We start from the raw sequence: 12,712 nt of genomic DNA, 5'->3' as shown, positions 1-12,712 counted from the left end.
ATGGATGGGTGAGTGGGTGGGTGGCTGGGTCATGTAGCCCGCATGCCCAGCCACCGCATGCCGAAACAGCTTTTGTTGAGCTGTATTGAGGGGGCTAAATGGGCGCGGCACGGGCTAGAGAAGAGATGGAGTGATGTGGTACAGGAGGTGTCAAGATCGGCCTCTGTGGAGGAGGCTCGTGAAGGACGCTACTGGGCAGTTGGAGGCAGTCGCCCTCCAACAACAACGGAGGGCGGAGGAGCGACGCTCACAACAACGAGCTGAGCGCCGGGTGGCTAAAGCACAGCAGTTTGGCACAGTAGGGGGCACAGGTGTGGTGCATTAGCCAGTCGTCTCGGTCAGTCGACCCGTGGCACCTGCACGGTCTGCCCCGTGACCTCCTGCCTATCTATCTGTGTGTATGTGTGTCTATCTGCGTGTGTATCTGTGTATGTGTAACTGCGTGTGTGTATCTGTGTGTGTGGGGAGCGGTAGTGTAGCGGTTAGCGCTACGCTGCGCTACGAACCCGGCGACCCGGGTTCGATTCCCGCTCACGGCCAACACCGGTGACGATTCTCTGAACCGGTCCCGTGCCTCCCCTAGGTCGACTCAGCCTCGAATGAGTACCTGGTGCGGTGCGTAGTAAACATCGCCACTTAGGGAGACAAAGGCGGTCGGGCGTGGTGCTGGCCACCCACCCCCTCGTGTACCGTTCCGGCCCTCATAGGTGCTGCTCGCTAACAGCACTTGCCCCTGCAGTCTGTTAAGGCTATACAGGGGATCTTTATCTTTGTGTATCTGTGTGTGTGTGTGTATCTGTGTGTGTGTGTGTATCTGTATGCTAAGGAGAGGATAGCAAGTTGGTGTTGTGTGATGAGTGTGGCAAGGCCTTCCACCTGCTGTGCCTGCGCCCAGCCCTGCACAGTCTCCCCGACCGCGAGTGGTTGTGCCCAGCGTGCCAACCCAGCCCGCCACGGCGTGCCACCAACACACGGTGACTGACACACACGGTGACACACACACACACGGTGACACGCACACGGTGACACACACACACACGGTGACTGACACACACACACACACGGTGACACACGCACACACGGTGACACACACACACGGTGACACACACACACACGGTGACACACACACACACGGTGACACACACACGGTGACACGCACACGGTGACACACACACGGTGACACACACACACACGGTGACACACACACACACGGTGACACACACACACATGGTGACTGACGCACACACGGTGACACGCACACGGTGACACACACACACACGGTGACACGCACACAGTGACACACACACGGTGACACACACACACACGGTGACACACACGGTGACACGTACAGACTCACACACGGTGACACACACACACACGGTGACACACACACACACGGTGACACGTACAGACTCACACACGGTGACACACACACACACGGTGACACATGGTGACACGTATAGACTCACATACGGTGACACATACACGGTGAGACACACACACTGACACACATGGCGACACAGTGACACATGCACACACAGTGACACATGGTGACACGTATAGACTCACACACGGTGACACACACACGGTGACACATGGTGACACGTATAGACTCACATACGGTGACACATACACGGTGAGACACACACACTGACACACACGGTGACACGTATAGACTCACAAACGGTGACACACACACACACAGTGACACATGGTGACACGTATAGACTCACACACGGTGACACACACACACACACGGTGACACATGGTGACACGTATAGACTCACATACGGTGACACATACACGGTGAGACACACACACTTACACACACGGTGACACGTATAGACTCACAAACGGTGACACACACACACACACACGGTGACACGTACAGACTCACACACGGTGACACACACACACACGGTGACACATGGTGACACGTATAGACTCACATACGGTGACACATACACGGTGAGACACACACACTGACACTCGCGGTGACACAGTGACACATGCACACACAGTGACACATGGTGACACGTATAGACTCACACACGGTGACACACACACACACGGTGACACATGGTGACACGTATAGACTCACATACGGTGACACATACACGGTGAGACACACACACTGACACTCGCGGTGACACAGTGACACATGCACACACAGTGACACATGCACAGTGACATGTACACACAGACGGTAACACACTCACACGGTGACACACACACACGGTGACACAGTGACACATACAGAGTGACACACACAGAGGACAGTGACACACACGCACAGTGACACACACAGTGACATACACAGAGGACACAGTGACACACGCACAGTGACACACACAGTGACACACACAGTGACACGCACAGTGACACACTAACGCAGTGACACACACACACAGAGGACACAGTGACACACGCACAGTGACACAGTGACACACACAGTGACACACACACTGACACACACACAGTGACACGCACAGTGACACACAAACGCAGTGACACACACACACAGAGGACACAGTGACACACGCACAGTGACACAGTGACACACACACTGACACACACAGTGACACACACAGTGACACACACAGAGGACACAGTGACACACGCACAGTGACACAGTGACACACACACCTGACACACACACTGACACACACACAGTGACACGCACAGTGACACGCAACGATGACGACACACCGGAATCTCTCTCGTCCCTGCAGTGGTGCGGACGAAGACGACCGTGAGAGCGGCGGAGTTCCCAGCTCCGACGAGGAGGAGGAGGAGGACAGCGAGGATGGGGACGATGACGACGAGGGGGAGGAGGAGGATGGCAGCGACGATCACGATGACGACGACGATGAGGAGGAGGAGGAGGAGATGGAGGAGCGTGGGGCCGGGAGTCTCAAGCGTGAGTGGAGGCAGTGGTCTCGTTGTGACTAGATGGTGCTGGCGACGGTGACGATGATTATGATGATGACGATGGCGGTGATGACGATGGCGGTGATGATGGTGATGATTATGTGACGACAATGATGATGACGACGACGGTGATGATGATTATGATGATGACGGCGATGATGACGATGGCTGTGATGATGGTGATGATTATGATGATTATGTGACGACAATGATGATGATGACGACGGTGATGATGATTATGGTGATGATGGCGGTGATGATGGTGATGATTATGATGATGACAGCGATGATGACGATGGCGGTGATGATTGTGATGATTATGATGATTATGACGACAATGATGACGACAGTGATGATGATTATGATGATGATGATGGCGGTGATGATGGTGATGATTATGATGATTATGTGACGACAATGATGATGATGACGACGGTGATGATGATTATGATGTTGACGGCGATGGTGGTGAGGATGGTGATGATTATGATGATTTTGACGACAATGATGATGACGATGTTGATGAGGATGATTTATTCGATTTGGTCTCTTCACCTCCACCACCTCCATTTCCGTCACCTCTCACCACCTCTCCACCTCCTCCCACACCACCTCCCCCCCACCACCTACACCCCCCACCACCCCTCCCCCACCACCTCCTCCACCTCCTCCCCCACCAAATCCTCCACCTCCCCACCAAATCCTCCACCTCCCCACCAAATCCTCCATCTCCCCCACCACCACCTCCCCCCCACCACCTACTCCCCCCCCACCACCTCCCCCACCACCTCCCTCACCCCCCTCCCCCCACCACCACCTCCCTCACCGCCCCCCACCACCTCCTCCACCTCCCCCCCCACCACCTCCCTCACCACCTCCCTCACCCCCCCCCTCACCCCCCCCCCCACCACCTCCCCCACCACCCCCCTCACCCCCCCCCCCACCACCACCTCCCTCACCCCCCCCCACCACCTCCCCCCCCACCACCTCCTCCACCTCCCCCCCCACCACCTCCCCCACCACCTCCTCACCCCCCACCACCACCTCCCTCACCCCCCCCACCACCTCCCCCCACCACCCCCCTCACCCCCCCCCACCACCACCTCCCTCACCCCCCCCACCACCTCCCCCCCCACCACCTCCTTCACCTCCCCCCCCACCCCCCCCCCACCACCTCCTCCACCTCCCCCACCACTTCCCTCACCACCACCTCCCTCACCCCCCCCTCCCCCCCCACCACCTCCCTCACCCCCCCCCCACCACCTCCTTCACCTCCCCCCCCACCCCCCCCCCACCACCTCCCTCACCCCCCCCCACCACCTCCCTCACCCCCCACCACCACCTCCCTCACCCCCCCCCACCACCTCCCCCCCCACCACCTCCCTCACCCCCCACCACCACCTCCCTCACCCCCCCCCACCACCTCCCCCACCACCCCCCTCACCCCCCCCCCACCACCACCTCCCTCACCCCCCCCACCACCTCCCCCCCCACCACCTCCTTCACCTCCCCCCCCACCCCCCCCCCACCACCTCCTCCACCTCCCCCACCACTTCCCTCACCACCACCTCCCTCACCCCCCCCTCCCCACCACCTCCCCCCCCACCACCTCCCTCACCCCCCCCCCACCACCTCCTTCACCTCCCCCCCCACCCCTCCCCCACCACCTCCCTCACCCCCCTCCCCCCCACCTCCCCCCCAGTGCGTCCCCGCAAGGTGAGCCGCCCGCCGGCCTGCAGGCGGCCTCCCCCAGCCACGACGTGCCCTCGCCTCCGAGGGCGACCTCCCGGCAAGAGGAAGCGGCCTCCCGGCCCGGGCGCCGGGGGCCGGGAGGCCGCGGGGCCGCTGCCCAGCCTGCGGCCACGCCACAACGCTCAGGGCCAGGTGAGGGTACGTGGAAGGGAGACAAAGGTGGCCCCGGGCCAGCCTCTCTAGCAAGTGTGTGTAGTGTAGTGTGTAGTGTAGTATAGTAGTGTAGTATAGTAGTGTAGTGTATAGTGTATAATAGTGTATAGTGTGTAGTGTACCAGGGCCAGGTGAGGGTACGTGGAAGGGAGACAAAGGTGGCCCCGGGCCAGCCTCTCTAGCAAGTGCGTGTAGTGTGTAGTGTAGTGTATAGTGTACCAGGGCCAGGTGAGGGTACGTGGAAGGGAGACAAAGGTGGCGCCTGGCCAGCCTCTCTAGCAAGTGTGTGTAGTGTAGTGTGTAGTGTAGTATAGTAGTGTAGTGTATAATAGTGTAGTGTATAGTGTAGTGTAGTATAGTAGTGTAGTGTATAGTGCACAGGGCCAGGTGAGGGTACGTGGAAGGGAGACAAAGGTGGCCCCGGGCCAGCCTCTCTAGCAAGTGCGTGTAGTGTGTAGTGTATAGTGGTGTAGTGTATAATAGTGTATAGTGTGTAGTGTACCAGGGCCAGGTGAGGGTACGTGGAAGGGAGACAAAGGTGGCCCCGGGCCAGCCTCTCTAGCAAGTGTGTGTAGTGTATAGTGTAGTGTAGTGTATAGTGTACCAGGGCCAGGTGAGGGTACGTGGAAGGGAGACAAAGGTGGCCCCGGGCCAGCCTCTCTAGCAAGTGCGTGTAGTGTGTAGTGTATAGTGGTGTAGTGTATAATAGTGTATAGTGTGTAGTGTACCAGGGCCAGGTGAGGGTACGTGGAAGGGAGACAAAGGTGGCCCCGGGCCAGCCTCTCTAGCAAGTGTGTGTAGTGTATAGTGTAGTGTATAGTGTACCAGGGCCAGGTGAGGGTACGTGGAAGGGAGACAAAGGTGGCGCCTGGCCAGCCTCTCTAGCAAGTGCGTGTAGTGTAGTGTGTAGTGTATAGTGTAATGTAGTATAGTAGTGTAGTGTATAGTGTACCAGGGCCAGGTGAGGGTACGTGGAAGGGAGACAAAGGTGGCGCCTGGCCAGCCTCTCTAGCAAGTGCGTGTAGTGTGTAGTGTAGTATAGTAGTGTAGTGTATAGTGTACCAGGGCCAGGTGAGGGTACGTGGAAGGGAGACAAAGGTGGCGCCTGGCCAGCCTCTCTAGCAAGTGTGTGTAGTGTAGTGTATAGTGTAGTGTACCAGGGCCAGGTGAGGATACATGGAAGGGAGACAAAGGTGGTCCCTGGCCAGCCTCTCTAGCAAGTGTGTGTAGTGTAGTGTATAGTAGTGTATAGTGTAGTGTAGTGTGTAGTGTAGTGTACCAGGGCCAGGTGAGGATACGCGGAAGGAGACAAAGGTGGCGCCTGGCCAGCCTCTCTAGCAAGTGCGTGTAGTGTATAGTGTAGTGTAGTTTATAGTGTATAGTCGTAGAGTTTAGTGTGTAGTGTATAGTAGCGTGTAGTGTATAGTGGTGTAGTGTACTGTATAGTGTAGTGTACCAGGGCCAGGTGAGGATACGTGGAAGGGAGACAAAGGTGGCGCCTGGCCAGCCTCTCTAGCAAGTGCGTGTAGTGTATAGTAGTGTATAGTGTAGTATAGTAGTGTAGTGTATAGTAGTGTGTAGTGTAGTGTATAGTGTAGTGTATAATAGTGTGTAGTGTATAGTGTAGTTTTTAGTGTAGTGTATAGTAGTGTAGTGTATAGTAGTGTAGTGTATAGTGTGTAGTGTACTGTATAGTCGTGTAGTGTAGTGTGTAGTGTATAGTGTAGTGTATAGTAGTGTAGTGTATAGTGTAGTTTATAGTGTAGTGTATAGTAGTGTAGTGTATAGTAGTGTGTAGTGTATAGTAGTGTAGTGTATAGTGGTGTAGTGTACTGTATAGTCGTGTAGTGTAGTGTGTAGTGTATAGTGTAGTGTACCAGGGCCAGGTGAGGATACGCGGAAGGGAGACAAAGGTGGCCCCGGGCCAGCCTCTCTAGCAAGTGCGTGTAGTGTGTAGTGTATAGTGTAGTGTAATATAGTAGTGTAGTGTATAATAGTGTAAAGTGTATAGTAGTGTAGTGTACTGTATAGTCGTGTAGTGTATAATGTAGTGTATAGTGTAGTTTATAGTGTAGTGTATAGTGTAGTTTATAGTGTAGTGTATAGTGTAGTGTATAGTAGTGTAGTGTATAGTGGTGTAGTGTACTGTATAGTCGTAGAGTTTAGTGTGTAGTGTATAGTGTAGTGTATAGTGTAGTGTATTGTAGTGTATAGTGTAGTGTATAGTTAGTAGTGTAGTGTATAGTGGTGTAGTGTACTGTATAGTCGTGTAGTGTAGTGTATAGTGGTGTAGTGTACTGTATAGTCGTGTAGTGTAGTGTGTAGTGTATAGTGGTGTAGTGTACTGTATAGTCGTGTAGTGTAGTGTGTAGTGTACCAGGGCCAGGTGAGGATACGCGGAAGAGAGACAAAGGTGGCGCCTGGCCAGCCTCTCTAGCAAGTGCCCTGCGTGCGTGGTGTGTAGTGTAGTGTGTAGTGTATAGTCGTAGAGTTTAGTGTATAGTAGTGTAGTGTATAGTAGTGTAGTGTAGAGTGTAGTATATACTAGTGTATAGTATAGTGTATAGTAGTGTTTAGTGTAGTGTATAGTAGTGTAGTGTATAGTGTAATGTATAGTAGTGTAGTGTATAGTGTAGTGTATATTAGTGTAGTGTATATTAGTGTAATGTATAGTGTAGTGTATAGTAGTGTAGTGTATAGTGTAATGTATAGTAGTGTGTAGTGTATAGTGTAATGTATAGTAGTGTGTAGTGTATATAAGTGTAGTGTATAGTGTAATGTATAGTAGTGTAGTGTATAGTGTAATGTATAGTAGTGTATAGTGTAGTGTATAGTGTAATGTATAGTGTAGTGTATAATAGTGGTGTATAGTGTAGTGTATAGTGTAATGTATAGTGTAGTGTATAGTCGTGTAGTGTGTGCGCTTAGTGTTGTCTAGTAGTAGTGTAGTGTGTGTGCTTAGTATTGTAGTTTATAGTAGTCTAGTGTGTGTGTATGTTGTGTGTGCTTAGTATTGTAGTGTATAGTGGTGTAGTGTGTGTGTGTGTGTATGTTGTGTGTGCTTAGTATTGTAGTGTATAGTAGTCCAGTGTGTGTATGTTGTGTGTGCTTAGTAGTGTAGTGTATAGTGGTGTAGTGTCTAGCAGTAGCGTAGCACTTGCCCCAACAGTCTTAAGGCTACACGGGGGATCTTTGCCTGTTGCAGGGAAGGCAGAGTGATGAGCGTCCGCAGGCAAGCGTGGAGATGCGTGCCTGTGAAGAGATCTTGGATCAGCTGATTGCCTTCAGGCACAGTTGGCCCTTTAGGTGAGTGACCATATGAACATCACTGTTATCATCGTCGTCATTATCATCGTCACCATCGTTATCATCATTACGGCCATCATCATCGCCGCCGCCATCATCGGCCACCATCACCACCATCATCATCAACCCAACCCACCGATCTACCAACACACCCACAAATACATTAACCAGCCCACCCACCCACAAACCCATCCACCAACCCACCCACTCATCCACCCACCATCCAAACAACCCAACTCATCCACCCATCCACCAACCCACCCACCAACGCACCCACCAACCCAACAAATCCACCCACCAAGCCAACAACCCACCCATCCACCAACCCACCAACCCAACCAACCCACCCATCCACCAACCCACCAACCCAACCAACCCACCCACCAACCCAACAACCCACCCATCCACCAACCCACCCACCAACCCAACAACCCCACCCATCCACCAACCCACCCACCAACCCACCCATCCACCAACCCACCCACCAACCCAACAAACCCACCCAACAAACCCACCCACCAACCCAACAAACCCACCCACCAACCCAACATCCCAACCAACCCACCCACCAACCCATCCACCAACCCAACAAACCCACCCAACAACCCACCCATCCACCAACCCACCCACCAACCCAACAAACCCACCCACCAACCCACCCATCCACCAACCCACCCACCAACCCAACAACCCACCCATCCACCAACCCACCCACCAACCCAACAAACCCACCCATCCACCAACCCACCAACCCAACAACCCACCCATCCACCAGCCCACCCACCAACCCAACAAACCCACCCACCAACCCAACATCCCAACCAACCCACCCACCAACCCAACAACCCACCCATCCACCAACCCACCCACCAACCCAACCCACCCATCCACCAACCCACCCACCAACCCAACCAACCCACCCACCAACCCAACAACCCACCCACCAACCCAACAACCCACCCATCCACCAACCCAACAAACCCACCCACCAACCCAACAACCCACCCATCCACCAACCCACCCAACAACCCAACCAACCCACCCAACAACCAACCCACCCACCAACCCAACAACCCACCCATCCACTAACCCACCCAACAACCCACCAACCCACCCATCCACCAACCCACCAACCCAACAACCCACCCATCCACCAACCCACCCACCAACCCAACAAACCCACCCACCAACCAAACATCCCAACCAACCCACCCAACAACCAACCCACCCACCAACCCACCCCACCAACCCACCAACCCACCCAACCCACCCACCCTCCCCACCCACCCTCCCCACCCTCCCCACCCACCCTCCCCACCCTCCCCACCAACCTTACCCAACTCTAATTCCGAACCCCCGCACCCCACTTCTCCGCTCGCCGCCGCCCGCCGCCACCCCCCAGGCAAGCGGAGGCTGCGGACGAGGCCGAGGGTCGGCGCCCCGTGACGAGCCGCCCCGTGGACCTGGCCGCCCTGCGCCTGCGCCTGCAGGCGGGCCGCTACAGCGGCCCCAGCGCCTTCCTGGCCCACGCCGCCGCCCTCTTCGCCGCCTCCTCCTCCTCCTCCTCCTCCGGAGGCAGCGGCGGCAGTGGCGGCACCGTCGCCTCGTGTGCCCGCCGCTCCGAGGCCCTCCTCGCCCGCCTGGCCCGCGCCCGCCTGCCCCGGTGGCCCTACGAGGCGGCGGTCGCCGCCGCCGCCGCCGCCGGGCGCCCCGGGCGAAGAGGTCGCGGGCGTGAAGACGACGACGACGATGAGGAGGAGGAGGAGGAGGAGGATGATGATGAGGAGGAGCAGGATAGCAGCAGCAGCAGCAGCAGCAGTAGTGACGACGACTATAATGTTGGCGTCTCGCGAGGGAAGAAGAGAGGAGGAGGAGGAGGAAGGGCAAGGGGACGAGGAGCAAGGGGAGGAGGAGGAGGTGGAAGAGGTGGCGGTGGAGGAGGAGGAGCGGTGGGAGTGGGAGACGGAGTGAAGAAGCCACGGGGGAGGCCGCCAGGGAAGTCCCGTGGCATGAAGGCGTCGACGGGAGGAGGTGGAAGGAGAGGAGGAGGAGGAGGACGAGGTGGAGAGAAGGCGGTGACCCCGGCTACGCCGAAGAGATCCAAGCGGAGGCGGTGATTCCTTCAACCGGATGAGGTGGTGGTGGTGGTGGTGGTGGCGGTGGTGAGATTGGTGACGAGGTTTTAGAAGCCCCCTCCGCCCTCCTCCTCCTCCCACTGCGGCGGGGTTAGAAGTGCACGGAGGGATGGGTGGGACAGTGGCGGGGGTGGGTGGGTGGGTAGGTGAGGGGGGCCTGTCTGGGTCGCTTAAAGGTCAACCGTGGAGATGATTTGAGGGGAGAAGCAGTGGCGTGGTGTTGGGGGCGGGGGGGGGAGCTGTGTTGATCGCGGTGGGGAAACTCCACATTACTATGGCAGGACGGGATCGTTGTGGGGGGGAGGGGGGGTGCAGGAGAGGATTAGCCGAAAGATTGTCGCCCAAGTTCTGTGGTCCCCTGCATATTAAGGTGTTTTGTCGGCCCGATTAACGAGTCGTCTGTTATACTCGCGCGATGTGTGTGGTGTGTGTGGTGGCGTGTGTGTGTGTGGTGTGTGTGTGGTGGCGTGTGTGGTGGCGTGTGTGGTGTGTATGGTGGCGTGTGTGTGTGTGGTGTGTATGGTGGCGTGTGTGTGGTGTGTATGGTGTGTGGTGGTGTGTGTGGTGTGTATGGTGGCGTGTGTGGTGTGTATGGTGGCGTGTGTGGTGTGTATGGTGTGTGTGGTGTGTGTGGTGGCGTGTGTGGTGTGTATGGTGGTGTGTGTGTGGTGTATGGTGGCGTGTGTGGTGTGTATGGTGGCGTGTGTGGTGTGTGTGGTGGTGTGTGTGGTGGCGTGTGTGGTGGTGTGTGTGGTGTGTGTGGTGGTGTGTGTGGTGGCGTGTGTCGTGTGTGTGTGGTGTATGGTGGCGTGTGTGGTGTGTATGGTGGCGTGTGTGGTGTGTGTGGTGTGTATGGTGGCGTGTGTGGTGTGTATGGTGGCGTGTGTGGTGTGTGTGGTGTGTATGGTGGCGTGTGTGGTGTGTGTGGTGTGTATGGTGGCGTGTGTGGTGGCGTGTGGTGTGTGTGGTGGCGTGTGGTGTGTGTGGTGGCGTGTGTGGTGTGTATGGTGTGTGTGGTGTGTGTGGTGGCGTGTGTGTGGTGGCGTGTGTGGTGTGTGTGGTGGCGTGTGTGGTGTGTATGGTGGTGTGTGTGTGGTGTATGGTGGCGTGTGTGGTGTGTGTGGTGTATGGTGGCGTGTGTGGTGTGTGTGGTGGTGTGTGTGGTGGCGTGTGTGGTGTGTGTGGTGGTGTGTGTGGTGTGTGTGTGGTGTATGGTGGCGTGTGTGGTGTGTATGGTGGCGTGTGTGGTGTGTGTGGTGTGTATGGTGGCGTGTGTGGTGTGTGTGGTGTGTATGGTGGCGTGTGTGGTGGCGTGTGGTGTGTGTGGTGGCGTGTGGTGTGTGTGGTGTGTATGGTGGCGTGTGTGGTGTGTATGGTGGTGTGTGGTGTGTATGGTGGTGTGTGGTGTGTATGGTGGTGTGTGGTGTGTATGGTGGCGTGTGTGGTGGTGTGTGGTGTATATGGTGTGTGAGTGGTAAAACCACAGGGGGATCACGCTGCTGTATGACCGCACAGACACCCGTAGACTCACACAGAGACCCGTAGACTCTCACAGAGACCCTTAGACTCTCAGAGACCTGTAGACTCACACAGACCCGTAGACTCTCACTCTCACAGAGACCCGTAGACTCGCACAGAGACCCGTAGACTCTCACAGAGACCCGTAGACTCGCACAGAGACCCTTAGACTCGCACAGAGACCCGTAGACTCACACAGAGACCCATAGACTCTCACAGAGACCCGTAGACTCGCACAGAGACCCGTAGACTCTCACAGAGAACCGTAGTCTCACACAGAGACCCGTAGACTCTCACAGAGACCCGTAGACTAGCAACAGAGACCCGTAGACTCACACAGAGACCCGTAGACTCTCACAGAGACCCGTAGACTCGCACAGAGACCCTTAGACTCGCACAGAGACCCGTAGACTCACACAGAGACCCATAGACTCTCACAGAGACCCGTAGACTCGCACAGAGACCCGTAGACTCTCACAGAGAACCGTAGTCTCACACAGAGACCCGTAGACTCTCACAGAGACCCGTAGACTAGCAACAGAGACCCGTAGACTCACACAGAGACCCGTAGACTCACACAGAGAACCGTAGACCCTCACAGAGAACCGTAGACTCGCACAGAGACCCGTAGACTCTCACAGGGACTCGTAGACTCGCACAGAGACCCGTAGACTCTCACAGAGACCAGTAGACTAGCAACAGAGACCCGTAGACTCACACAGAGACCCGTAGACTCACACAGAGACCCGTAGACTCTCACAGAGAACCGTAGACTCGCACAGAGACCCGTAGACTCTCACAGGGACTCGTAGACTCGCACAGAGACCCGTAGACTCTCACAGAGACCAGTAGACTAGCAACAGAGACCCGTAGACTCACACAGAGACCCGTAGACTCTCACAGAGACCCGTAGACTC

General features: G+C 56.0%; 2 protein-coding genes across 3 annotated transcripts in view; both read left to right on the top strand.

Moving 5' to 3' along the window:
• The window catches only part of BAZ1B (bromodomain adjacent to zinc finger domain 1B), a 33,924-nt gene extending 33,088 nt beyond the window's left edge, over positions 1 to 836 (top strand). The window contains exon 9 of the mRNA XM_076057801.1: positions 827 to 836. Within this exon, the coding sequence (XP_075913916.1) occupies positions 827 to 836 (10 nt within the window). The remainder of the gene's footprint in view (positions 1 to 826) is intronic.
• LOC142907865 (uncharacterized) lies at positions 7 to 10,389 on the top strand. 2 transcript variants are annotated; one of them, XM_076057752.1, is made up of 5 exons: positions 7 to 974; positions 2,733 to 2,920; positions 4,634 to 4,815; positions 8,042 to 8,142; positions 9,545 to 10,389. In XM_076057752.1, exons 2-5 carry the CDS (start codon positions 2,890 to 2,892, stop codon positions 10,257 to 10,259), a joined length of 1,029 nt encoding a protein of 342 aa, XP_075913867.1. In that variant the 5' UTR covers positions 7 to 974; positions 2,733 to 2,889; the 3' UTR covers positions 10,260 to 10,389. The 2 variants fall into 2 exon arrangements, with proteins under 2 accessions (XP_075913867.1, XP_075913866.1); XM_076057751.1 differs by having other exon boundaries at positions 4,634 to 4,821.
• The last annotated feature ends 2,323 nt before the right edge of the window (positions 10,390 to 12,712 follow it).

Source organism: Petromyzon marinus, chromosome 84 (genome assembly GCF_048934315.1).
Source record: "Petromyzon marinus isolate PM22_M1 ecotype Great Lakes invasive population chromosome 84, UKy_Petmar_22M1.pri1.0, whole genome shotgun sequence".
NCBI classification, from domain to species: domain Eukaryota; kingdom Metazoa; phylum Chordata; class Hyperoartia; order Petromyzontiformes; family Petromyzontidae; genus Petromyzon; species Petromyzon marinus.
Note: the sequence above shows the minus strand (reverse complement) of the source record. Positions and strands in the feature narration are given on the sequence as shown.